Source organism: Lutjanus erythropterus, chromosome 6 (genome assembly GCF_056507025.1).
Source record: "Lutjanus erythropterus isolate fLutEry1 chromosome 6, fLutEry1.hap2, whole genome shotgun sequence".
In the NCBI taxonomy this organism is placed as follows: Eukaryota; Metazoa; Chordata; class Actinopteri; order Lutjaniformes; family Lutjanidae; genus Lutjanus; species Lutjanus erythropterus.
Genome location: NC_139322.1, coordinates 10668197 through 10694212, shown reverse-complemented (window position 1 = coordinate 10694212; position 26016 = coordinate 10668197). Strand labels below are relative to the sequence as shown.

At 39.5% G+C, this 26016-nt stretch overlaps 1 protein-coding gene across 3 annotated transcripts; it reads left to right on the top strand.

The window, feature by feature from the left end:
• The first annotated feature begins 624 nt into the window (after positions 1 to 624).
• On the top strand, positions 625 to 25323 carry ccdc187 (coiled-coil domain containing 187). Of its 3 annotated transcripts, XM_084720543.1 has the most exons (13): positions 625 to 991; positions 1370 to 1462; positions 11568 to 11630; positions 12645 to 12783; positions 13001 to 13091; positions 18571 to 18649; positions 19613 to 20974; positions 22099 to 22220; positions 22335 to 22406; positions 22911 to 23045; positions 23207 to 23298; positions 23401 to 23495; positions 23579 to 25323. In XM_084720543.1, exons 2-13 carry the CDS (start codon positions 1414 to 1416, stop codon positions 23725 to 23727), a joined length of 2448 nt encoding a protein of 815 aa, XP_084576669.1. In that variant the 5' UTR covers positions 625 to 991; positions 1370 to 1413; the 3' UTR covers positions 23728 to 25323. The 3 variants fall into 3 exon arrangements, with proteins under 3 accessions (XP_084576669.1, XP_084576671.1, XP_084576670.1); XM_084720545.1 differs by lacking the exon at positions 19613 to 20974 and having other exon boundaries at positions 626 to 991; XM_084720544.1 differs by lacking the exons at positions 625 to 991; positions 1370 to 1462 and adding an exon at positions 7864 to 8109.
• The last annotated feature ends 693 nt before the right edge of the window (positions 25324 to 26016 follow it).

Here is a 26016-nt window from a genome sequence, read left to right as displayed (position 1 = left end):
CCTTGCTACAACTAAACCAAAAAAAGTGATAAAAAAATTTTTTAAATACTCTATTCTTCCTTTTGCCAGGTCCTCCTACAACCCACTCAACCACCCCTGTTGCTCCACGGACCTAAGTTGGAAAAGACTACAACACTTGCATTTCGTGTATTTCAGTTACAATCGTTGGGTGATTGGAAAATTCGGTTGGTTAGTGCTGCCTTCAACTGCTGTTAGAAATATTGGCATTCAGTGAGCGCACGCGAAAGTGGGTGTATAATGTTGTGTAATATTCCAGCTTTAATATGTGGGATGAGTGTCACTAACTGAAGGTGCAAGCCTGCTGTTGTGTTGTTGTCTGGCAGCGCAAAAATATGTTGCCGTGTGCCTCTCTTCGCTATTCTTTTGGCCTGAGTTAGCCGATCTTTCACCAGCTTTAAGTCTCTTAGCCTACCTGTAATACAGTCCAAGCCTGTGTATAAATGTATTTACTTCTTCACGTGTCGAATAAAACTGTTCATTTTATTGGCGAACATCGTGATTCGTGATTAAACTTTGGCAGAGCGTCAAAATTCTGAGCATGTTGGAGGACGTGAAGGCAGCAGCCGTTAACCGCCCCCACTGCTGCCGAACAGGAGCTGTGTATGTGTGCGTGTGTGTGAAGAAACAGCCGAAGCGACAGACTGTGGGCTAAGTTTGTCCACCCTGGCTTCCCATCACGAGTCGACGGGGCTTTGTTTCATTGACAACAAAAAACGTCGGTTTCGGTTTAAAATTTCACACCAAAAGTGGAGGCGTTAGTAAACGGTCAAGCACGTTCGTGACATTTCGGATAAACTGTAGAGACAGAGAGGAAAAAAACAAAAACAAAAGAGGACGGGAGGGAGAGGGAAAGTGTTGCGGAGCGGACGACTCCACAGTTGACACTTGGCTGTCATGTTTGGGACTTGTTGAATAGGCTGTGTGTACACACACAACACTGGAGCCTGTGTGGGCAGCGTGCTGCGAACAGGTAGGTTATAAAACATAGACTCTTTGGACTGTTTGTCTGGTGAATTTTTTACTTTGCTCGACTAACAAAGTGGCCTACTGTTGTGGCAGTGCACATACTGTTTTAAGTTACAGGCTCTAGTTAATGTTAACAGCAACACTGCTCATGTTAGCATGGCTGCTGTCATTTGATGCAGCTAATGCTAATTCAGTGTTGAGTTTATTGGGTTATTTTATTAAGTAATTAAACTTTTTCATGATTATCATTGAGATAAACCAGTTATCTGTTTAACTCGAAGACCCTAATGTTCACTAAATCTCTCTCTGTAGCTTGGGGTTTTGTACCATGCCTTTGGGTCCCATTCCATTTATTAGATAATAACTCTCTGTCTGTTGTCAGGATCTTCTGTATCACCATGAGGCAGTGACAGAACAGGGACAGTGATGGCAGAGCTGGGAATTGACCAGACCAACCTTCCACGTGTCCAAGAAGGTAACCACACGCTCTCACACTGACCCAAACTTCTGCACCTATAGACAGCTTCAGTAGTTGAAAGTTGTTAAGTACATTTACTCGAGTACTGCACTTAAGTACTGTTTTAAGGCAGTTGTACTTGACTTGAGTATTTCTATTCAATACTGCTTTCTACCTCTACCCTACTGCAATTCGGAAGAAAATATTGTATTTTTCACTTAACTGTGCTTATCTGGCAGCTTTAGTTCTAGTTATTTTACTAATCAAGATTTTACTCATAAACATTATAGAACTTTTAAAGGTCCAGTATGTAGGATTTGCCACTAAATCCTGCATGCTAGACCTTTAAATGTAGAGGGCTTGTAGATGATTAAAAAAAACTTGTCTCAACCTTCCCTTTGTTTGGGAATTTTCCAATCTTTAGGCAACATGCTAAGGCCTTGGAGCCATTGAGAGACCTAGACTATCTTTTAACAGACGTACTGTCTTTCCTCCAGACAGTAGATGCAGCTGTCTTCTCCTTTCAGACAGACAAGGGCACAAACTGATAGTGTGTCTGTTAAAAGTTAGTCTAGGTCTCTCAATGACTATCAGTTCAAAATAAATAAGCAACTGTTTTGATAATGGACTAATCATTTTCATTTCATAGTGAAGATTATATGAAGATTTGCTGCTCTTTTCGTCTTAAATGACAGTAAACAGAATTATTTGAGGCTTGAATTGTTGGTCTGACAAAAGACATTTGGAGGTCTAATTTTGAGCTCTTTAATTGTGACTATAATGTATAATTGTAATGATATAATATGCAATAGTATAACATCACAGGGGGCATTTAGCTGAGTACTGTTTGCTTTAATACTTAAATGCATTTTCTTGATTTCATTTACTTTTGCTTTGGTAGGCTAACATTCAGTGCAGGACTTTTACTTGTAACAGAAAATTTTTACTGTGTGGTACTAGTTTTTCTTTTTCTTTTTTTTTAAGTAAAGGATCGGAATATTTCCTCCACCACTGGAAAAAATGTCCTGGAGAAAAGTTGTTTTTATTGAGTCCCTCCACAGGGAGGTCAGAGGTCAAGGTCAGCTACTGAACTGCAGACATGGAGCCAGTAGGGATTATGCATGCGCACTTCAGCACAGCGAATAAGGACAGACTTGTCTACCCATCTGCTGCATACTTGAGAGAGAAAGAGAGGGAGAATGAGACATGCGACAAACTCCCGTCGTCTGTTTTTTTCTTGCGTTATGAATAACTGTCCTTGGCACCAAATGGTATTTTCTGACCTTGTGTGGCTGTGCTTGATTTCTGTGGCATCAGTAGTCTGTGTGCATCTCAGATAAGAAGTATCTTAGTACATGTTTTGACTACATTCAGCAGACAGAGGTTCAGTCATACAGCTGTGCAGCTGTGGATCTCATCATATCCCATCATCTGGTGTGCTGGGTGCAGATAAGAGGAAGGAATGAGATACCTCTTTGTGATTTCTGAGGAAAGAAAGTGCTATCACTCAAGATGAAAACTTGTACCATGACATAAGTGAAGCCTTTTTTTTTTTAGTTGAAACATTCTGATGTGCAACACAAGGAATTTCTTGCGTAGAATATATAGTTCCAGAACTAATGGGGACAACATTATAAATTTTGATTCAATTTCAAAGTCAATTTAATTTATGAATTTAAACAGAGCAGTTATGATGCATGTTCTAGACTATAGCCTGTAAATATGAATTGACTGTCCAGCATGTAGGCATTTGAATATTAAGAAACAACAAGCTGGAGAATTGTCAAGGAAAAAAACATATGCAAAATTGTAATGGTGAAAAAAAATACAGCTAGAGCTGTACCAAATGCCAATTTTTCATATTGAAAGCTTCTACTGAGGTTTTCAAATAAAGCTTTGAATGTCTGCTGTCATATTTTATGACATCATCAGCCTAAAAAAAACAATTAAAACATCCTCAAACAAATTCCTTAGTTTGAATAAAGTGATTGTTGAGATTAAATGAGTTAGTCTTTTATTATTAAATCAACTTGCTTTAATGAATATAACTCATAGTGCTGTTAGATTACAGCTAGACACCCCATTAATACTTCCTCTTGTGCAGCAAATGGGAGAGCAAACAGTTTTGACGCAGAGGAAATGTTGATTTGAAAGGCTAAGTACCATCAAATATGGACTGCAACAAAAGACATTGTTAGATAAAAACATGTTGTGAGTTTTGGAAATAATTACATCTATCTTTTTTTCTATAAATTTTGACTTTTGGACTTGACAGTGCTCTGGAGTTATTGGAAATGTATCACATGAGTCAGAAACAATTCTTCACAACCACCATTGGAATCTAATTATACAAATAGTAAAATACTAGGGGTGCATGATATGGTTAAAAAAAAAAAAAAAGCCATTATTTTGTGAAATATTGCAATTCATTGTTAGTAGGACTAACCATTTTTGCATCACAATTTTCAGTTTGACAAAAAAAAAAATATATTATAGTGATGTGACATTTGTTGGGTCTGTACCAAACAAAAAAGTTTTCTTACATCTGGAGAAGAAGAATGTAGGGCATCTCTCAGCACTCCAATTCTTCAGTATAGTGCTGTTTTGTCACACATTGTACCATTATCAAAAATTTAAGCTTCTGCAATTTGGATATCGTAATTTTGTTAATATTTCAATTAATTGTTTTGCCTGGTATACTAATACTAATAATATTGGTGTAGCCTTATTTTTATCTGCAACTGTACAGAATTATCAGCTTTAACAGAATGAAAAGACATGCACGTAAAAGGCAATGGCATGTCAACACTATGAATCAAGCTTTAAACTATTTGGTGCAGCTAAATACAGCTGTTGTTTTTAATTTGCTTTTTTCACAAAAAAAAATCATATTCACAGCTACAGAATTTGTTATTGTAGTAATTCAGCTCTAATGAACAAAATTAGTTTTATCTGCTTGCACGCAAGTATTAAAGCATTCACAGGTAAGGAATGTCTAAGCGGTGGGCTGGGTGTAGACCGTTGACTCAGTCTTTGGCATGTCCACACTAATGAATGGGATAGAAATAGGTCTGCATGTCTTTTATCAAGGGAGATAATTCAGCACTCCACTCTTGTTTCCATAGACAAAGGGCACGCTGTGCAGCTTTGCATTTTCATGCTTTATCGAGCAGGGGCCAGTGCACAAACAAAGCCGGTAATAGCAGCGATAAACTGCTCATCAGGACAATAGCGGCATGTAAATCAGATGTCCGGTCAGTGTAATTTTTTCCGCTCATCGTCTACTTTCACCAGACAGATTTGTCAAACTGTGCCGTTGTCGCTCTCTTGGGTTGTTTACTTTACGTCCCATTGTGGGTGTTTATGGTTCAATTTCCCTAACAGCTGTAGATCCCCGTGTCTGCCTTCTCCTTCACTTTCCTCCCCATCCGATAGTCTCTGCCAAGTCAACTTTTCTTTGTTTTCACTGCCCCCCTTATCAGTTCCTGTTTTGGCCCTCCTCTAGCTGCTCCTGATATAGCCTGATGTGCACCTCCCAGAAGAATTCCCCCACCTCCCCCCTGCTCCTAATTTCACTCTCACCAACTGACCCAGAGTCCCATTACCCTTCACCTCTCTTTGTTCTCCATGACAGCTTGGTCCAGTTCATGAGCTGGCTGGCCCAGTTCGCCTAGTTTAGAACACCACACAGAGAGCAGTGGGACGGACAGAAACTTTGTGCTGAAATTTTGTGCAAAAAGCAGCGAGCTGGAGGACAGAACAGAGGAGGGAGAAGGAGAGAGAAAGAGAGAGGGAGACAGCGTGTGGGCGGTCGGTGGGGGATTTTGGCTGAAAATAGAACCCTTGTCATTTTCTCCTTTAGCCAGTTTCTTTGTTTGGCAGGCACTTGCCGCTACTGCTGCTATCCAAGTGGCTGCGAAGATGAAAGAGAAATATCTCTGTCGGTGTTTGATCGGCTGCTCCCTCGTGTTGGATGCCTGAGACAATCTGCATAATTTTGTTTCAGATGATTGTCAGTTCTCTAATCTTGGTGGGAGTTTTTCAGCTGTGCTTGCATTCACCTATGAGATTTAGTTACATCAGCAAAAAAGAGAAAAAATTGTTGCACGTGTCATTTTTCTATTTTTGACCACCGATAATGAATATTTGCAAGGGACAAGACATGAGGAAATAAAATTGGAAATAATAGACTTTATTTTGATTGATTTAGCATTGAGGTCATACAGGGTTTGTTCATGAGCTGGAAATCCTTGAAAACTCTTGAATTTTACTGTAGTGTTTTCAGGATTTGAAAAGTGTTTGGAATTTGAATAAAGTGCTTGAAACTGCTTGAAATTTCAATTGCATTACTTTCATAAGAAATCCAGGCTTCAAAATTAGAGAAAGAAGAAAGAATTGCTGCGAGACAGTGTGTCATTTATGCACAGCAGCTGTAACTTCATTGATTTTTTTTTAATTCAACAGGATCACCAAGATCTAATATTAATTTATTTTCTGTGTGTTTTCTGTGCTCTCACACACAGTCAAAGTTCATGTATAAATCCTGACTCCATCAGAGCTGTCTAAAAAATTGTTCCTATGGAAAGTTTCCTCTGTCTCATAAAGTTTATAACAGCTTTCAGTTTTGTTGCTTAAATATTACCAATATTTGTAACAGTGACATTAGTGTGCACCTGGAGAAGAAACTGAAAGCTGCCTCTCTGAACACTTCATCTTTTAAATGATGTCAAGCAGCTCAAGCTTTCCTGGTGATTGTGTTGTATTGATATGTGAGTGTTTTCTTTCACAATTTACCATACTGTAGTAACGTAAAGGACACCCACCAGGCCTGCGTAACCCACGGTGTAATCACGGTATCTGAATCACCACGAGTGGGTCATTTCAGCATCTCTGTTTGCTTCTCCAACATGCTAAATCGGTCATTAAAATAGCAATGCGATGATTGGTTTCCTTCATGTTATGCCCAAAACACACCTATGATTAATTAAGAGATTAAATACAATCTCTTGTGCCTTACTTGGTGCCCAGATTATGCGCAGTTTAAATAGCAAAAGGGAGACGCCCTGTATGCATGTGCCCTGTGTATGACTTTAAATGTGTGTGTCAGCCTTCAACTTTAGGCTGTAAAATTCAACATCAGTCAGCACTGATGATGTATATCCCTCCATAAAAACATGACACATTGTTTTGGCATCCTCCTGTAAACTACAATCAAAAAACAGAATTTTGTTTGTGATGAAGAGGTGACATAATCATTTTGAAAATTATATATATATATATATATATATATATATATATATATATATATAATATCCCCTTCTTTTGCAGTCTCACTGTAGAGACAGTCTTCACCCACTGTTTAGGAACACACTGGACTGTACAGTATTTTTTTTAATCTTATCTGCTTGTTCTTGTTGCTTTGCACTCTTTCTTAGACAGTCTTACCCTTCACTGGATATAAATGCCACAGCCAATTTCTTTTCTGCTGGATCTTTGATTTACTGTCCTCTTAGAAAACAGACTCGGCCTAACAGGGTCCTTTCAGTGCCCTTATTAAGAAGCTTACAGTCGGAGCCTCTGTACAATTTTGAAAACACACTCAGCCTGGACTCATACTGATTATGTGCCTGTCTCTCAAAACCTGTTCAGCAGTCATAATAACACAGTCTCCTTGTCCCTCCCCTCGAAGGGTAATGTGACCGTAGTTTAAAGGAGTTTGGAAAAACAAGTTAACCCGCAATGCAGACACACCCACACAGACAGGACTGTCATTTTCCTCCATCTTTTCCTGCTTTCTTTCATTCTGCTTTCTCTGAGTTGGACTTAACAGTAAACTTGTGTTTTTGTGCTGTCAATTTGTCCTGTAGGATTAAAACCAAGCATTTGACTTAATCCTTCCTAACTGACAGACTGGACACATAAGGGCAGGTTGGAGATCCATTTAGCGGCTAGTCTCTTAAGCTCCACGACAGGTGTAAGTGGTAATGCATGTCTGTCTTGGTATGGGTTAACTCTCAGTGTAGACTTATGTGGTCATTTATGGTGTAAACAGACCCCTTTGATGGCTTAGTGCGTCTGGGTGATTTCTATGAACTTTGACTGCTGAGCCCATGTAGAGTGAAACATACCCAGACTTACTGACTGCATGTTTTTTCCAACGTAGTATGTAGGGAAGAGTTTGACTAAATTTGACCACAATAGTGTTCCAGAAGCCTGTTTTTCTCACTTCCCTATTTACAAAACTGGACAAAGAGGAGACATCCTCATTTTTACTTGTTATATCAACTCAGAGAGAATTCTATAAATGTTGAAAATTAACATTGCATTGTTAGAGCAGGCTCTAGTAGTTCAGGCAAGGTGCAGTAATAATGAAAGAGAAGAGGACTTTGTACATTTGGAAGAGTATGATTATAAAAAGAGTGACAAGATAGTGATCAAGGAATGTGTGTCTGTGGAGAAAAAAACATACCGTGGTGTCTTTGACGGCACAAACTTATCAACACGGTGAACACAGAGAAGCTTTTTCTATGTTTTCGGTTAGACCCACAGATGGTCACAGCTTCACTATAGGCTGTAGACTGGACTTGTCACTCTCTTAAAAATGAATCTGGAGGCCTCCCATTAATTTTTGTCACCTGTGTCACCATCCCGCCAATCTTCAGCTAGTAAGTAAACTTCGAGGGTTTTTGCTTGTCTTCTGTTGATACATTTCTCTGTTTTTAGATTTGTACATCTGCTGACAAAGGAATGAAAAAAACTCAGTTGAAGCCTTAAGCAAACAAGCCTAGAACAAATGTCTTTAGCTTTGAGATCTCTCCTACAGTGCTCATAGTGACAGCCAGGTTTACAACCACAGTATATCAAATACAGAATCATGTTTGCACCTCAAAAGTGCTGGTTGGATTCACAGTTTTTATGCACTTGCAACAACCTGCTGTTTAATAAAGTTATGATGTTACAAATCATGAAATGGTTTCTGGTTTCATGATAATCCATGGTAAAATTCCTGATGGTTAGTATTACTGTTTTACATTTGAATTAAAACTGTGTTTGATCAGAGTAAATACTGTTCAGAATCGGCCTAAGTTAGCAAAAGTCTCCCAGGCGCAGCATGGATCATGGCTTTGTTTGCCGTATAAAACTTTTGAAGTGATTTCATTTTAGTTTTTGAACACGTTATTTTAAAAAAAAAGTAGAATTATTGTACTTAAAAAAATCCACATATTTAAGAAAATACCCAGATGAACACTGTAAGTGGACCACTTCATTGCGATAAGTTAATTATTTCCTTAGGAATGATTATGTTAAGGTTTTGATCTATATAATTTGGTCACTGTTAGACTAAAATGATAGAATTCAGTACTGTAGATAAGCAAATATACTTTGTACATGATAAATGTGATTTTCATATCTTGGTATACATGCAACAGTATACTGCTGCAACCCTTGTGACAACTACATTACCATGTGTTTCCTTGAACAGTGTTCCTGATGATATAGGTGTATCCTGTCTGACTCTGGCCTGTGTTTTAGGCATTTGAAATAGTTGTACGTTGTTCTGCAGTATAAAATGTGCCTGGGCTTTCTGTAGCTGTGTTAAGAGCTTAAACAGGTTATTATAAACAACATATGGCATTTGTGTTTGGCCACTTAGCTCATAAACTGAATACTTGAGTATCCCAGGCATTAAGAACATGGATGTAAATGTATCTGTCGTCTCCTCAGGCGTGGCCCCGCTGGCTCAGTGGGAGGATTAGTAGTAGGACAGGTGTTTTTAATTGGCCCTGCCTCTGGCTCAGGCTGGAGGCTTTTCCCTCTACAGTGAGCTAAATCTCCTTTTAAACACTGTCTTCTGTTCTTCTCCTGGCATTTGAAAGCTCCGTGGTGAGAAAAGAGCCATTCTAGGTTCCCTGTTGAATATTTGTGAGATGGCAAAGTGGTTTGTTGGGTCACATTGAGCTGTGTGTGTCCGCTGTGATGGAGGAAGTGGAGAAAACAGCTGGGCCATGGTGCTGCTGTCTGTCTGTGTTTATTTTCTCTTGAGTAACTTTTGAGTTTGTTTGACAGACTTTAAACACACATGGGCTGCAGTGCATAGAGCCTACCGTGGCTCATTAAGGACTACTGTAAACACTTGGCATGTTTATGGATGAGAATAACAGTCCACAACTGTTAAAGCTATCAAGATCAAGGTACAGATTCAAGACTAATGCAAAGCTCTGGGTATTCACCATTTCATGATTGTCATTTTAAAATATATCCAGGTAAAAACAGAGCAGTTACCTGTCTCACTTGCTAATTATTCCTTTGTTTGATCCCAATAATGTGAAGTCGCTTTGTTTGCATACGTGCATAATTATGTCTTAAACTCTTGTGTCTATATTTAAGTCCCTGTTTTTATCAGTCTTCTGACGAAACAGAATGAGGCTAGAGAGCGTTAATGACATGAAACCGATATGTTTTACAACCGTATCCAGCAGCAGGTGGGCAGACTATGGGATCATGGGATAGTTAAGACCCAGTTTGCTGCAGTGTGACTCGATATGGAGAACCAGACAGAGTTGGTGTACAGAGAGCTCTTAGCTAAAGCCTTTGGATTTACGACAGACTTTCAGATTCCACTCTACATCCATTTGTACCATCTGTACAGGCTCCGCAGTGTAAGTGGTTGCAGGTGGTAGCTCCTAAACTTTGCATCTTCATTTGGTAGTCATAGTGAGCAAATTAGTAAAAGACGAATCTTGTATCTGCCTTTTAAGATCCTTTCCAACAACAAAGATTATGTCTTTTGTGCTGAGTGTATATATAAATTGTGCATGCACACACATGCACCCAAATAGAGCAAGTCACATTATTGCTTTTGTTAGAATGAGATGGACGTCGCTCGGCCTCTGCTAAACCCAGTAACTTTGGGAGGACAGTAATAATTGTGGCCACTTGCGTGTTTCTCTGGAGCACTAGTACCTTGTTAGGATTTTATGAGAGCCTTTTATATATTTAATGGGGAATTCATGCCAGAGTGGTGGATGGTTGCTTTTTTTCATAAAGTTTTGAGGGACACTCCTCTGCCTTTGTCAAATAAACAGCAGTCATCACACACAGTACTTGTATCCTATTGTTTTCCTTTAGACAGAGTACTGAACCAAAACTCCACAATATCTCTTTTCAAGTCATCCACAGGTTCAACTTTTGACAATTGTGTCCTTTAATTGTTTTTGTGGGACAAGGCACAATTAAAAGTAATTAGCCTACATAAAATGTTCTACATAAAACGGCACAATTCAGTACATTAGACTGCATCAGTGAGAGATAATAAAGTGACTCAGTAAAATAAATACAGGGCAATCATTGATAGTGAATGATGCTTTTGTGTTGTCTTCAGCCAAAGCTTGAGGCTGGTTGTAAACACTGCAAAAATTCCTGAGTCTGTTTGTTTGTGGGCGTCAAATTCTACTTCTCCACTACATCGACCATGAAATCAGATTTACCAAAGGCCGTCTTTCTGCGCTCTGGCACCCAGTCATCCCTATTAGATGCTCTAGTCCCACTGTCCTGCCACTGCCAGGATAGACCAGGCATCCTTTAAAACAGACATAGGAAATTATTTTTCATTTGGAGCCACATGAGAAATTGATCTGGCTGCCATGGGCCAGACACAAACGCGATATATGGTTCCTGTAATGGCCGGATGATAAATGAATAGTCAGAAGTGTTCTGTATAGGGCACACCAGCATGTAGATCATCTACATGCTGCAACAGCTACAACAATGCATTGAGTGAATTACGTTACATTTTAATATAACCAATACAGCTCACACAGTTTAACAACAAGAAAAATGATACTGACTGATGTTAATTGCGATATTTCCAAGTGCTCATGATGACCAGCAGATGGAGACCATTGGTGCCTGATGCTCTTAAAATTATTCAGATTAAACTGCTGTTCTGGATGGAGTCATGTAGAGCCATTCAAGATTGTTGTAATTTTTCTATTGTTTTAGTTATGACCAAGCTGAGAGAACTGCTCACTTTGCCAAACACTTATATGCCCCTCCATTCATTTTTGAGCGCTGTGTTACCTTTTGTATGATACCAAAGTGTCGCTGTCCTCTGTTGTTTCAGTGTGCCAGTGTTTTGCTGTGCTGGAGGATGGAGTGTTGGCACACAACCTGCAGGAACAGGAGAGTAAGTACAACGTCAAGCTACCATGTAACAACAGCACAGCTGCACATAACAAATATGTGTGGTCATTTCTGTTATCTGGGCTTCTTTTCAGTCTGTCTCAGGTTTATACTTAGCAGCTATTAATACAAATGATATATTTACAATAACACATTCTTAAGTAAAATGCTGTTTTCTTCTTATGGTTTAACAAGACAGACTGAGAAAGCTTAAAAACCTCTTTTCGGTTAGCTTTTGTCTGTAACAGTTGTCGTGGTATGTCTTTGTAACTTTAGTTGTAAACAAAGTGACATGTAATTTGGTGTCTGTTTTTCAAATTCCTCAAAATTACACTGAGGGTATGGCATGCCTCAAATCATGTTTCAAATAAACAACAGAATACTCAAAAATCAGCAAATTAAGACTAGAAGTAATTTAGTAATTATTAATGATGATGATCAGGGGTTCTCCAACCTTTTGTAAATTAAGGCCCATTTGTGATTGTTACCACTTTCCCAAATGATTGACAAAAAACACATAATGTGAGAAAAGCAGGAGACAAAAATAAACTGTTATGTGACAAGATTTCACTACATTCAGAACACTGTGCTTCAGGCTCAGCATCAATGCCTGACATTATGAACCCAAATTTAATTTATTCAGTGTCATATTTTCTCACCACATGGTTTGGAGCTTTTACTGCAGCATTGTCTCCCATGTCACTTTTTCAGTTCAAAAAACAATACACTTTTTGCCACTGAATCCTTTGGCTAGCTAACCATGGCAAAACATCCTGATGATGTGATCGGCATGGTGGTATTCAAACGTAATTAGGTGATAAAATTAGACATTTTAATCTGATGGGTTTTTTTATTTATGTGAATTCATGAAAACATCTACATGTAATAATAACTAGCTGTGTAAATCGCAAAACAAAGTAATTTTAATCTAACCATTTGTCAGTACCACTGCCTCTACAGTCTCCCTAAATGGCCTAATGTCTTACCCTCTGCCTTTTTCTCTGCTTTGCCCTTATAGTCGAGCAATACTATACCACCAACATCCAGAAGAACCAGCTGGTGCAGAATGACATCCGTGTAGCCAAAAGGCTGCAGGATGAGGAAGAGGAACAGCGGACTCAACAGAGTGCTCTCCTCAGACAGGCCTCCAGACAACTGTAGGTGAACCCTGCCCCCCACCCCCAAAACACTGTAACACTTACTCTCACACTGCTGCACCATTCAGACATCACTGCATGTCCTCATGTCCTGCATGTACACTAACCATATTGTATGTAGATTAATATTCGTATTTGTATTGTTGTATGTGTTGGTAGATGTAGCAGAAAGTCAAAGGTGTAACAAGTGCTTTTTTCTTTCCTGACTGTTCTATAGAGAGGAGGAAGACTTTGAGTATGCCCGTATTATTCAGGAGGAGATCCAGCGTCGTGCTGAAGAAGCCCTGAGGAGAGAGCAGGACGATGAGGTGAGCACAAACCGATTTAAACCCATTTAGATGTGTCTGAATCTAGTTTGCATTCCTCCAATTAATGTATTAAAGAACCTGCTGTATTTTAAAAAGATTACACTTTCAATTATGTGGACATTCAGCCTGTCATGGGGTCTATAACTTTACTTTCACATCAACAGCATTGACAGGAGTTAGTGTTCACAGCCTACTACTTACCACCCACCTCCAATATGATAAATCTTTTCGATTTGGCAACCTGCACCCATCAGTGTCTGCATGTAACCATTATTTCTCAGTCAGTGGGCTGCTGCACGCAGACTACTATTATTTACTGTAGCTCTTTAGCTGAATAGAGCTCATACATGGCGTGATGATAGTAAGCTTACTAATCATTTCAGACAGAAATGAAGCCTTAATGATGTGGCAGATGTTGTTATTTGATATAAAATGATTTATTCCTCAGTTTTACTCAGTGCTCTGTGCCACAACAATCAAACAGTAGCTACTTTTTTACAGAGAAGTGGCAGGTGAAACAGTTAACATTCACCATAATAGTGCTAGCCAAATGCAGTGAAAGTCTTTGGACTTGTGTGTCATAAAGCAGTGGGATGAAACTGACACGAAGCAGCTGGCCTCAGTTCAGTCCATCATATGATATCATTGATGGAAAGCAAATCTTTATTTTGAAGCCACAAGTGGCTGCAGGAATATAGAGAATATTGTAGGACATAGAGACATACCCCTTGGATGACTGATATATGGAAACAAGGTAGAAAATTAGTGATCCTGTACCAGTCACTCATTTTGGCATTTTTAAATTAAAACATCTAGGGTGTGATGCTTAGCTTGAAACTAAATGTTGTCCCAGCTAATAAGTAGACACAAATGTGACAGCAAAGTTTGTTAAGCAAAATATTTTGAAGGATTTGCTCCCAAAGGAGGAACAAATCCTTTCCTGTGGGTGTCAAGTTGCTGGCAGCAACCAGAGCAGAGCAAGACATTGTACTGTATGGACAAGTTCAACTTGGCACAATGCAGTGATACAACAGAACCTTGGACAAAACCAAAGTAAGACTTAAAGTGACAAACCACCTCAAATTGAGCTTTTGAGTATGAAACCCTCATCCCCTGTTGGCCTGAAAGTTGCCGGCAAAATGCAGTTGTTGGTTCCCTCACTGACATGTTGGTTACAATTAATTCCTTTGTAAGTTTTATCAAAATGTTAAAAATACAGTTGGAGACCGTAAACAGTGTTATTCAATAATGAAATGTAGGTATACTAGGCCTGCTCACACTGCTAACAGGATCCTTACAAAAGAACCAGGAACACAAAAAGCTGACCGTGAAAAAACAAACGAGCAATGAAAATTTAGGAGTGAATGAAAGCAGCAGGGGTGGCTAGAATCTGACACATCTAAGGATGCAGTGTGTGCTGCCAGGTTCTTCAATTAGCCATGCAGTCTAGTTCATTTTTCATCAGAAACAATGCCTTCAGGAAACACAGCATTACAATGCATGGGAAAAAAATGGACAACACAAGTGTCATTGTTAAAGAAGGTTGTGTTAAGTTGCATTAAACTGCCTTTTCTGTATTGTTTTTACATAAGTTTACATTTGTGTGGCCACTGCTTAAAGAATATTATTGTCTGTCCCTGCTCAGTAAATGCTGAAACCTGTAGGAAGTTCCTGCTGGTGCAAAAAGAGAAATTAGCTGCTCTTGAAGGTAGATTAAAGGGAAATATTGGCACCTTTTTTGTGACTATCCGGTCATTGTTGATGGTAAATGTCGTCAATGAAAGCAATAAATCCCTCTGTTTGCAAGCAGGAGAATTCAGTTTTCTTGGTCTATATAGCACAGAGTCGTTCCAGTAGTGTCTACATCTACCAGAAGGCATTGCGTGCAAGCTTCTTATATACACACTCACATTGCCATGTATCACCATCCTATCCCGCAGCTGTTATTTTGTTTGCCAAAACTTAGCACTAGGTGGCAGAAATACTCATCTAGCAAGCCCCCTGGCTGCCCAAAGGCAAAGACTAGAAATCCAAGCTAAAACAGTCTGTAGTTCTTCCTAAACACTAACGGTATCACTGTGACATCACTGGATGCAGGAAGAACAACAGACTTTGCAGCATTAGAATGCAGTTTTCTTTGTCAGTAAATCACACACTGAGGAATTTTCTGCCTCAGTTGACTACATTTACCGTCCAACACTGACTGGACATCCACCTGAAAAGTGCAGAATTTTTCCTTTAATGATCTCAGACTTAACAACTACAGCAGTGTGTGCAGACAAAACTGGGCATAATCTGGAGGGGCAACCATGGCAGTTGTCACAAACTTAAAATAACACCAGTATTCCTTCATGGTCAGCACATTCAGCACAGGGATTCACAGAGTTATATGGCACTTGGGACATACTTGTATATCATTTAATTATCTGCCTGTTACCAGCAGGTCAGGGAGTATCGTATGGTTCACTTTGCCCTCTCCCAGGACTAACTGAGTTCATAATGAATGGCGGTTACAGCAAAGTGCTGCTCTGGGCCTCTGGTGTATCCACTGTGCCGTAAGAGGGCTGGATGAACAAAGTCAGCTGTTAAACAGAGACACAAGCTGTCAGACAGCTACCCATCTGGATGATGGCTGAAGCAGTTTCTCCGGTGGTTGATTCCAGCCATGGACCATCAACCTCTTTATACAGAACCCTCTCATGTCAAGTCTCACTGGATGTGCACACTTCACATGACTAAAACCTTAACGGTGTAGTTTTAGGAAGAGCCAGGATAAGTAAAAACATTATCTAAGTATAATGTTTAATCAAGAAAGTGACTCAGCCTTTGTGTGATTATCCTTTCCATTCAATGGTTTAACACTGTTACTTGGTTTCCAAACAGATAAGTCTAAACACTAGAATTCTGCTTTAAATGTTTTTTCATTCTAATGAAAGTGCACGTTTGATTTACAATTCTTTACGTTTATAGTGATAGCTGAGAAATAATTCTAGACATTTTTTTCTCCATATTTCAATCTCAGTATTGTTGTTCGATCTTGCCATGTCTAAATGAACAACTAACATTTGAATAAAATCTGTCACAATGTGACATCTAAAATACTTGACATGGTTTAGCCACACTAACAGCACAAGTCTGTGGTTGGCCATATTAGGCCACCATATTTGGTCAAAACTAAAAAATCTTGACATGACTTGAAAAGTCTTGTATTAACTGTAGACAACATGAGTTGTTTTTTTTTTTGCCATCTTTTGTTTGTATTTTGTTTACAAAAATAACACATAATGCTGTTGTAGCTGTTGTGACATTTATTTTGTCCATTTCCCCTACTCTTAATTTGTGGTACAGCATCAGATTTTTTCAAAATTTAGTAAATACAAAAACACTTCATATTGCAACCCAAACACTACAGGGCAACCATATGGTTCCCATCAATCAACTCTCGCTTGTTGTTCCAGTGTTCACACAAAGAAGCCCAACCCCTCAAAAGCTTTGTCTTCATGTCTTTGCATTTTTATAGAACACATGCATTTGTGAACATGCTTTTCTTTACAAAAACAATAATCTGACTTCCCACCAATAGAAATGCAGAGTTGAGCTGTATAAGAAGAAGAGCATTGTGGGGGAAGAAAGTCTGCCACGAATCTCCCCAGCTGGTCCAGCGGAGCGGTCTGCGTCACGAGGCTGCTCCAGCATAATATTTTCCTTTACCCTGCAGTTTCCTTTTTAGAGGAGGCTGCCTTGGACAGGCTTATAAAAGCTCCTTGTTTGGAGGATGTGAGGTCAGAGAGGCTGTGGGCTTCATTCATCATTGTTAAATTGCTTGGGTTTGAACTGTGTTGGAAGCAACATGAGGTGTTTCCACCTGGAGTTAAATGGTTAAAAGCCTTATTTACCTAATGGATTAAAAGTCATGCTAGGTAATGCAGCATGTTATATTAGAATGTATCTATTCCTGTGTGGATATAATAATTTATATTATGAGTGTTGATGTTTCGATCAAATAATGAACCATTAACACTCCTGTTAGCTTCCCCTCCTTAATGATTGGCTGATCAGAGGTGTTGATTAAATATTTGCCTCCCTGTAGATTGTGTCTTTAATTAAGGAACAGAAGGTGCCAGGCTGAGCTGTTTTAAATGCCAGATCCCTGTGGCACTCCATGCCTAACCTGCCATGGCAAGCTGCTAATTGTCTGCTGATGCTGGCAAAGTGGCTGACACACACGCCCTGATTGCAAAGCAAAAGTAGCTGCATTAGCTTTTAGTTGTGATTTATGTTAAAAGTGCAGCGTACAGAGGCATATTTTCACATTTCACAGAATTCACTGGTAGAATATGCTGGTTTGTAGGGACCATCACTAGTTCTGGATTTTCCAAGAACAGGCATTGTGGGGGGGTTCTCTTTCAGAGCGCAAACAAGTATAGCAGCTCTGCTAAGAACAGGCATTCCCCAGTGACAAGGTGTTAGTTCAAGTGAAACAGTCCTGTTGACCTGCTTCTGTTGGTGTCTTTCTGGTCCAGAATTCAAGCTGAAGGAGATGAAAAGATTTGCTTGTCTCTCATTCAGTCTCCTACTTTCTATTGAATCAGCCACAGCCTGGTCTGAAAAAGTTGATTTGGCCACCTAGAGCTGGCTTTGTGTTAAATAGCCACTATTAAGATGTCAGACCACCTCACGGCGCACTAAGTCACCCAACATGGCTCTGTAGCCTCCTCTGTAGACATGCCAGGTGTAGATGGATTAGATTCTCCTCTTGATGTAAACCTGGTCAACTTCAAACAGGGCCTGAAAGCTTGGTTTATGTTACAGTTATGTTGTTATTTGAACACTAATAATACGCTATATAGATCAAATAAATGGGAGATGAGTAGGTTTAAGGTAACATGTGTGTTGAAGTTAAAGGGAGGTTAACTAAGGCAGGTTTTAGTACATCGTGGAAAGAAGATAACATAAAAGCAAAACCATCTCTGTGGCGCACTAGGGGCAGTTTCTCATCTTACTTTCTTTTCACACAGTCTGTGTTATGCTGCCATCTGCTGGCTGAAAACAGCGCAGCATAGACAGTGTCAAGGAGAAAATTCTTGCAATCATGCCAAATCATGATTGTACACCAGTGAGTGAGTCAGTGAGTGGAGCTTGTTTTGACATTTTATAATAGTTTTATCTAGATCATTATCATCATTATTAGCTTTACTGTGATGACTGATGAATTGCAAGATTGGAACTTAGCAAGCTTTGCCAAATTAAAGATTATGACCTTATTATCGGCAATTGAGGTTAGGATTGAGGGGGTGTTACAACAACATCTAGTGGAATATTCTCAAAACCTAAAAAGGACTGGTGTATCTATGTTTATTTGTTTATTCGTCATAACAGCTTCTCTTCTCTGTCATGTTCATTTAGCCTAAATTCCTTTTAGCTTACTCATTGTGGTTTTGTTGTGAATAACGCAATCAGCACTGCTGTGTCTCCACAGGAAATAGCTAAACGAATGCAGGAAGAGGAGCAGCAGAGGATCAGGAGGAGGAGCAGAGGACAGGAGGATCATGCTGAAGGTACATCTTAAGTTATGCCATTTTGTTACATGTTGTATTGGCTGTATGCTATAGTCAGCAATACTACAATACTGCCAAGTCATTTTTTTAAGAATTTGCCATTTTGTACAAAATGTATATTTTGTTTTGTTTGTATTTGGAGAGTAATAGTCAAAGTCAGAGAAAATCCAGGACTTGTTTAGCTTCTCTCTAACCATGCTTGCTCTACTGCTACTGCTTATTATTGTGATATTTAAGTCATTCTCCACATGTTTTATAACAGCATGAACAAAGCATACCCAACATAGCTATTGCTTTAAAAGTTTATCTTCACAATGTGTTGTATGCAGTTGCATGGGTATAATATCTAACAATATCTTTTTTTTTAATGTATTTTATGCATGACTATACATTAGGGCTGAGTGATTTTGAAAAAAAAAATCTAATTTCATTTTTTTGGTCTGACTTTGCAATCAGGATATGATCTGGAGTTTTATATGGAACGATAATTTTTACATTATTATTCACATTTTCATTGAAAAACATAATTAAATGATTATCGCGACACTTTTGCATGAATTTTGGTTTTGTACTAAACAAAGATGTTTTCCAAGTCTGTATAATATGATGTGTTGCTAGGACATTTCTGCAGCACAACAGTATTTAATTTCAGATGGTATGTTGACATTTCGACTTTAACAAGTATTGTACCTCCTGTGATTTGAAAATTGCAGTTGGCCATATTTCAGTGTTGATGAAATTTCTATTAATTTTTCAGCCCTACTGTACAACTGCATTCCTGTGTATAAACATATTGGAATGCCTCACTTGTGTCTTAAATATATTTTGGACACAACTGAGCTATTTTAGCTATTTTTTCTGCAATGTTACACCTCATCATTAACTACACTTGACTAATAGCACACTCTAACAGCCTCACTCATCCTCCATGCTTTTATGTTTGCATGTCTGGCATTACTAAAGGCAGCGCCAGCGACCCTTCACTGCCATCCCCTCACCAGCACACACTCAGCAGCGTTCACGAGGCAGAGGAGCAGTACTCACCTATTACCACCAGGTGGCAATGTTCTACCTCTCACCATTCAGACTTAAATGAACCTCAGGCTGACTCCCCCAGGGGAGTAGCAGCTCAGAGAAACACAACTTCATGGTCAAATCAAGGACACAGAGATTCCTTTAGGGAAATCAGGAGTGAATTGCAAGAGCCTTTGAGTGAGGATTCAGAGGACTCGGACACAGTTTTCTCTGAACAGCTTTCTGTTTTGTCCCAAAGACTGAATGAAAGACTCAACACGGCATCTCCTCTACAGCGGGCATCTTTACATCACCCGCAAGAGAGAAAGTACACAAGTCTGTGCTCTCACAGCAATTTCACAGATGAGCTGAGAGTTTGGGAGGAGGAGAGAGGAGACTGGGATGACGACTATTATGAAATTGGTGACCAAGAGAAGAGGAGGCCTAGAATTTGGGATCAAGAAAGGAGCTATAGAGAGGAGTATGAGGGTTTGCACAGGAGCAAAGATCAGAATAGAGACTCTAGGTTAGATGAGGGAAGAGAAAGGCGATGCAGTCGCAGTGAATCTGTCAGGCTACATGACAGTAGTGGACACAGCAACAGAAACCTAGTGAGAACTTGGAGCTTTAGGGACAACCCTGACAAACATGTCCGATTTCAGGACGACGCCAGGAGCTCGAACAGGCAGCAGGGTGAAAGCAGCAGTGTCTGGGAGATGCTGGGCAGGGTCCTCAGAGAGAGGGGTGTGCCTGTGAGGTTTGGCAGCAATGGGGCGCCACTACAAATAATGCCCCGAAGCAGACACAGCCAGGTGCTTCATGGGAGTGAGGTCTCCTGCAGCGACTCCCAACCACATCAGAGAGCCTTCCAGAGAGCTGCCACCACCAGGCACAGTTTCCATGGAGATATCAGGGAGAGGAGGAGATTGTCATACCGAGAGAACAGTGGGAGAGATCACAGAGAAGGCCGAGACAGGCACCATAATATTGTGGAGCATGATGAAGAGGTTTATGAGATTAGTGGTAGAGACTCATACATTGATAACCGTGAAAGGCGATGCAGTAGAAGGTGGAGAGAGCACCACCACACTAATGATGACGAGACACAGAGGAATGCAAATGACCGCAGGGTCAAGAGGACAACGAGCGAACGCAGGCTTTGGCACAAGACCATAGAAGAAAGGTTAAGCTCAGAGGAGGAGCAGGAGGTGGAGAGGAGAAGAGAGCAACCCCGCCGAAGGGCCCCACAGCGTAGCCAAAGCCTCAGCAACAGCCGGGCTTCAACCAGGGATAGGTCAAGGAACATGGCAGGTAACACCCAAAACTGCAGCCAACTCAGATCTGCAGAGGGAAATCTTCCAAAGCTGTGCCCCTTAACTCTCTGCGTGCATCTGTTCCTCTCATTTTCCCTCAATCATGACCTAATCTGGACAGATTTAGGTTTTTTGTGGTGACTTGGGGTCTTCAAATGAATTGGGACACTTTCCTGTTCATATCTTTAATTCCCTGAAATGATCTTCAGTGTGTGCTTTCATTCTCATCTTCATCTCCGTCATAATTCTCCTAGCCTTTATGTAGTGAGGGAATAAGTGCTATGGAGTCCCTTTAAAAACAATCAAGTAGCATACATTTAAATGCTGCATCCTCTCATTTCCTGGTGTGATTCAAATGTCCTCAGTCTGTCTTTCAGTCTCTGTTTCAGTGCACTTGAATGATCTGAGATTTTCATGTTTTATGTTTGGTTTTTTTTACCTTCCTTGTGTTCTTGTTGTTATCACTATCAGTCCTGGACAGGTTCAGTTTTGCAAACCTGCATCCACAAAGCTGAGTACCAGGACAAACATGTTACCCACATTGATCTCTAAGTCAAATCCAGACCTGCCTGGATCCGTTACTAAACAGATACACACAGTCATCACTTGTCATTTGCCACTCATCTGTATTAGTAATTGATGCAGCAGTTGTGCTCCTGCAGCTGTTGGTGTCCTTACTCAGCACCTTTTTTTGGCACTTTTTTACAAGCAGCAAAACTAACAGTCTCTGATCTCACCAAATTTCTCGAAAACGTCTGACTCGGCCTTCAATTAGACTTTGGCAATTAGGTTGTATCATAGCCTTTCACAATAAAATCCTGGCATATGATGAGACTTAGTGGATTTAAATGTCAAAAGAACTGCACAGTCATTTTAATTCATGAGATCTCCAGGGTAAAAATTTTATTGTACTAAATGTGTACATTATTGTTTTCACCTGCCACCCGCTCTCATTTTTAACCATGCCCATACACATGAATTTATATACATATAATCTTTACCCGTTACACAACTTTTTCATGGGTTACCCGACCAATACCCATGAGTACGCTTTCCGTGCAGGATTCTAATCAGAGGCACTTAATTTTATTTGTATTTGACACTGTCACACCTCATTCTTAGGAGCGTCACTGCAATCAGAGCCGGGCGAGGAAAGCCTAGACCTGGGGGAACTGCAGCAGGTTCTGGAGGACGCAGAGTTGGCTCGCAAACTGCAGGAGGAGGAGGAAAAGCTGTGGAGGAGGGTAAAAGACCCAAGGGTTTATCATGACACTCTGATTTAGGAGTCAAGGTGAGACAGAAAAACAGTTTCTCTTTTCATTCTGTTTTATCTGAATTATATTTGTTTTGTTTCACAGAATTCCCAGCCCTCTCCGTGTAGCTCTTACCCAGAGGGAGACTTCAGAGTAGCACAAGTGGCACAGGATGAGGTACAATGATGAACTGATTTGAATTCTGTACCCACGGATCTCTTGGTTAATATTTGAGATGCATGGATCCACTTTTTATCAGTTATGATCCGATTCTGATATTTTCCATATTTTTCCGTTTAACAATAAACTTTATTGACCAAAATTACATGAGGTAATTGAAACATTAAGGGATCAAATATATAAAAATAATATAAAATGTTGCCTATAAAACTAAAACTTTGAATTATGCTCTGTTGAAATACAAGTTTTTATATCTGCAAATAACAGACAACATTTATGCCAATACTAGTAATATCGGCTGACTGATACATCTGTTTGACTCTAATATGAGCAGCGGTCAAATGAATTAAATCCAAAAAAGTCCAACACCAGTCTGTGGAATGTGCATTGGTGACATTTGTCTGATATCTGATGAGTGAATTGCGTCCGTAAAGCCACATAATACAGATATCGGATTCCAATTACCTGTGGAAATGATCTGCTGTAATGTTTTTGCTCTAGGAAATTGCGCATTTTATGCAGAAGCAGGAAATAAAGTCAAAGCGTCGATCTCGTGAGCTAGAGGGGCCATCATCCTGGCGCGAACACAGAGCGATGATGAGTCATCATGACAGACGAGCTGCAAGAGACAGACAGGTAAATGTGTTGTAATTTCATCTAAAGACGGTCCATGTCATTATCATGTTTGTCCTTTGAAAGATCCACTTCACTCTTTGACACAGCAGTTCTTGCAGTATGATCTGTGTAAGTATCGTTTTGAATGACCAAAATGAGTGGTAATATATCTGATCCCTCAGGCACGAGAGAGGCTTGATTCGGCAGGACTTCCATCCCCCACCGAGGACTGTTCTCCAGAAAACCAGCCGCCCAGCCCCACCTCCAATATTCCGTAATTGTCTCTACATGAATACACAGGAAATTGATGAACAGCTTTATTGTTACTTTATATCTGTCTTCTTTGTTAGCTTACTAACAACAGCTGTGTTTACAGACAAGCCCAGCAGATCAGAAACATTGCGGAAGAGCTGGACCCAACCTTTCAAGCCAGGAGGCAAGGAACAGAGAGCCTCCGAGTGGGACAAACAGGTACTTCTAACAGGACAAAAACACTGAAAATTAAACTTTCAAAACAATAGCTGGACACTCACATCCTTTCTCCTCCAATGTAGGTCCAACCTGTCAGTCACTTCCCATGCCGAATTCTGGCTTACATGACTTCCTTGAGGAACCTACTTTCATTCCACCCACAAAACGACAAACGGACAAATCAGGGCGCACTAAACCCAAAGAGAAGAAGGAAAATTGCAAGCAACAATAATTTTTTCAACACTTTGTGCTGTTTGAGTGCATGTATATATATTTTATAACACTAATATCAGCTACAGAGTTCTCTTCACTTATTACTTTAAGAAAATTACAATAATTATATTCTCTCTACTGGCCACCCCTACTAGCACTTTAGACCAGTGAAACAAAGAAAGAATTAAGAAAAGTGACATTTTAAAATATTTCTTGAATAATTGAGTAATGACAACACTTTGGAATCATGCCTTTATCATTTTAAAAGGGAAAATCAAGGTTTATTGAAGTATTGTTTGAATTCTTCTATGTTGATGAGTATTTAATTTAAACAGTATACCTTTTTTATTATATTTGTAACTATTATTTGTTTTTATTTAGTTATGCAGCATACCATTGGTATCCAAATTATCAAATGACTAAACAGGAAGTGACTGTGATAATCCTTAACCCTGAGTGACGTGGCTTACGGACAAACAACTTTAAGACATCCACTTTAGGAGTGTGTGCCAACTTTTTTTCAAATCTCTTTGGCAGGACACCAGCCAGGTTTACAATAGTACAATGACAATCAGTTGACCTTTATTGAAATGGAAATCCAATTTGTTGATATCAAATTACCACCACCATAATAGTTTTGTAATGTTCAGATGTAAATATATCCTGTGGGGACAGTCTATCTAACAAATAAATCTAAGCTCCAAGATCCACTTACCTGCTTTTTGGAGGTTTCAACTGCATCAGTCATTCACATCAGACACCAAAGACCGTCCTTGAACTGAGACAGGGCTTAGGACCCCCCCTATGTATAACCATGTTATCATGTGACTGAATTTCCACACATGATGAATCCATTCACTGAGTGAAGAGTGTGAGATGCTGTTGAAAGCACCGTCAAGCTCGTAAGTGGACCTTTAATTTTAGATCATTTGGTACATATCCAGCTCATGTTTTCCTATATTTTGCCAGGTGGGTTTTTATCATTCCAGACACAATTATGAATGATAGTTAAAGTGGAAATAGACAATTTCTTTGCTATAACTTCTCAATATGAAGTAAATGTGATTGCTATAGAATAATGACACTAACTGTGTGTAGAAGGTTCCCTGTAATCCTTGCTTTCACTATGCAAAATTTGTCTGCCAGTGGTCTGATTTTGCCAAGGAAAATGTCTCAATTATTGACTCAATTAATGACCAATTAATAAATGCTTTTTCTTCCTGGTACAGACCGCTGCTTTAGTTTGTACGAAGCAATACGCAAACGTTACTTAAATTATGTTATTACTATGCAGTAGAAATTGGTAATACCACCTGGAAACACTACAGGGAGAGTTGAAAAGTTGTCTGTTTCCACTTTAGCATTATTTGTCATACAGAATATTTCCTCCAAAAACTGACTTGATTTTTAAGCACATAAAACTACTCATTGATCTCCGTTTTTGTTTGATTTTTTTTTTATGAGCATATTATTCCTAAGTTTAAAACACTCTTTTTTTGTTGCTGTTGTTTGTTTTGTTTGTTTTTTACAAATGAAATATGCCACTGCTTAGGTGGACCACTAGTAATGCAATTGTTCTGTATAAAAGTGCAACAAATAAAAAAAAAACAAAATTTATTTGCTGTGAAAAGTTATAACAGTACAGTATAATGAAGGTATGTATCATAAAAAAGGTCATTAAAACACAACAAAGGCAGAAAGATAAGTTCACATAACAAACAAGAAGTGCATAAAATTGATCAGGTAACAACTGGCAAATAAAGTGCTACAGTTCTTATGAAAATGTTACAGTATGACTTAAGACTGTACTTTGGTAATTCAGCACCTGTGAACCTTGTGGTCTTTCAACAGACTTCGCCCTAGCTGTGACTCATACACAATCAGTGATACATTACTATAGGTGTGGGCTAACATCTTAAGCCCACACAGCACATTTCTCAAATCTTCCATTTCAGACTAAAGCTACGCATACGCCTGCTACAGTTCAGACAAGACATTTATGTTTTTGAAAAACAAAGTTCCACTTGGTCTGATCTCGCTGCCCACTCCTTTTTGTTAGAAGTTAAGCAAAAGCAACAAGGAGCACAGGACTGACTGGGGTGGTGGAGGTTCCACATGATCCTTGAATTCTGTCTCACTCTGTCCCTCATATGATGGCTGTGTATCATATTTGTCCCAAGGAATTCCCATATGACTCACTCACTAGGAATCTGACACATCTGTACGTGGAGCATGACAAATCCCTTTATCAGAGTTTAAGCTCAAAGGTGTCAGTTGAGGTACCCTCTGAGTTGTCAAACTCTTGGTC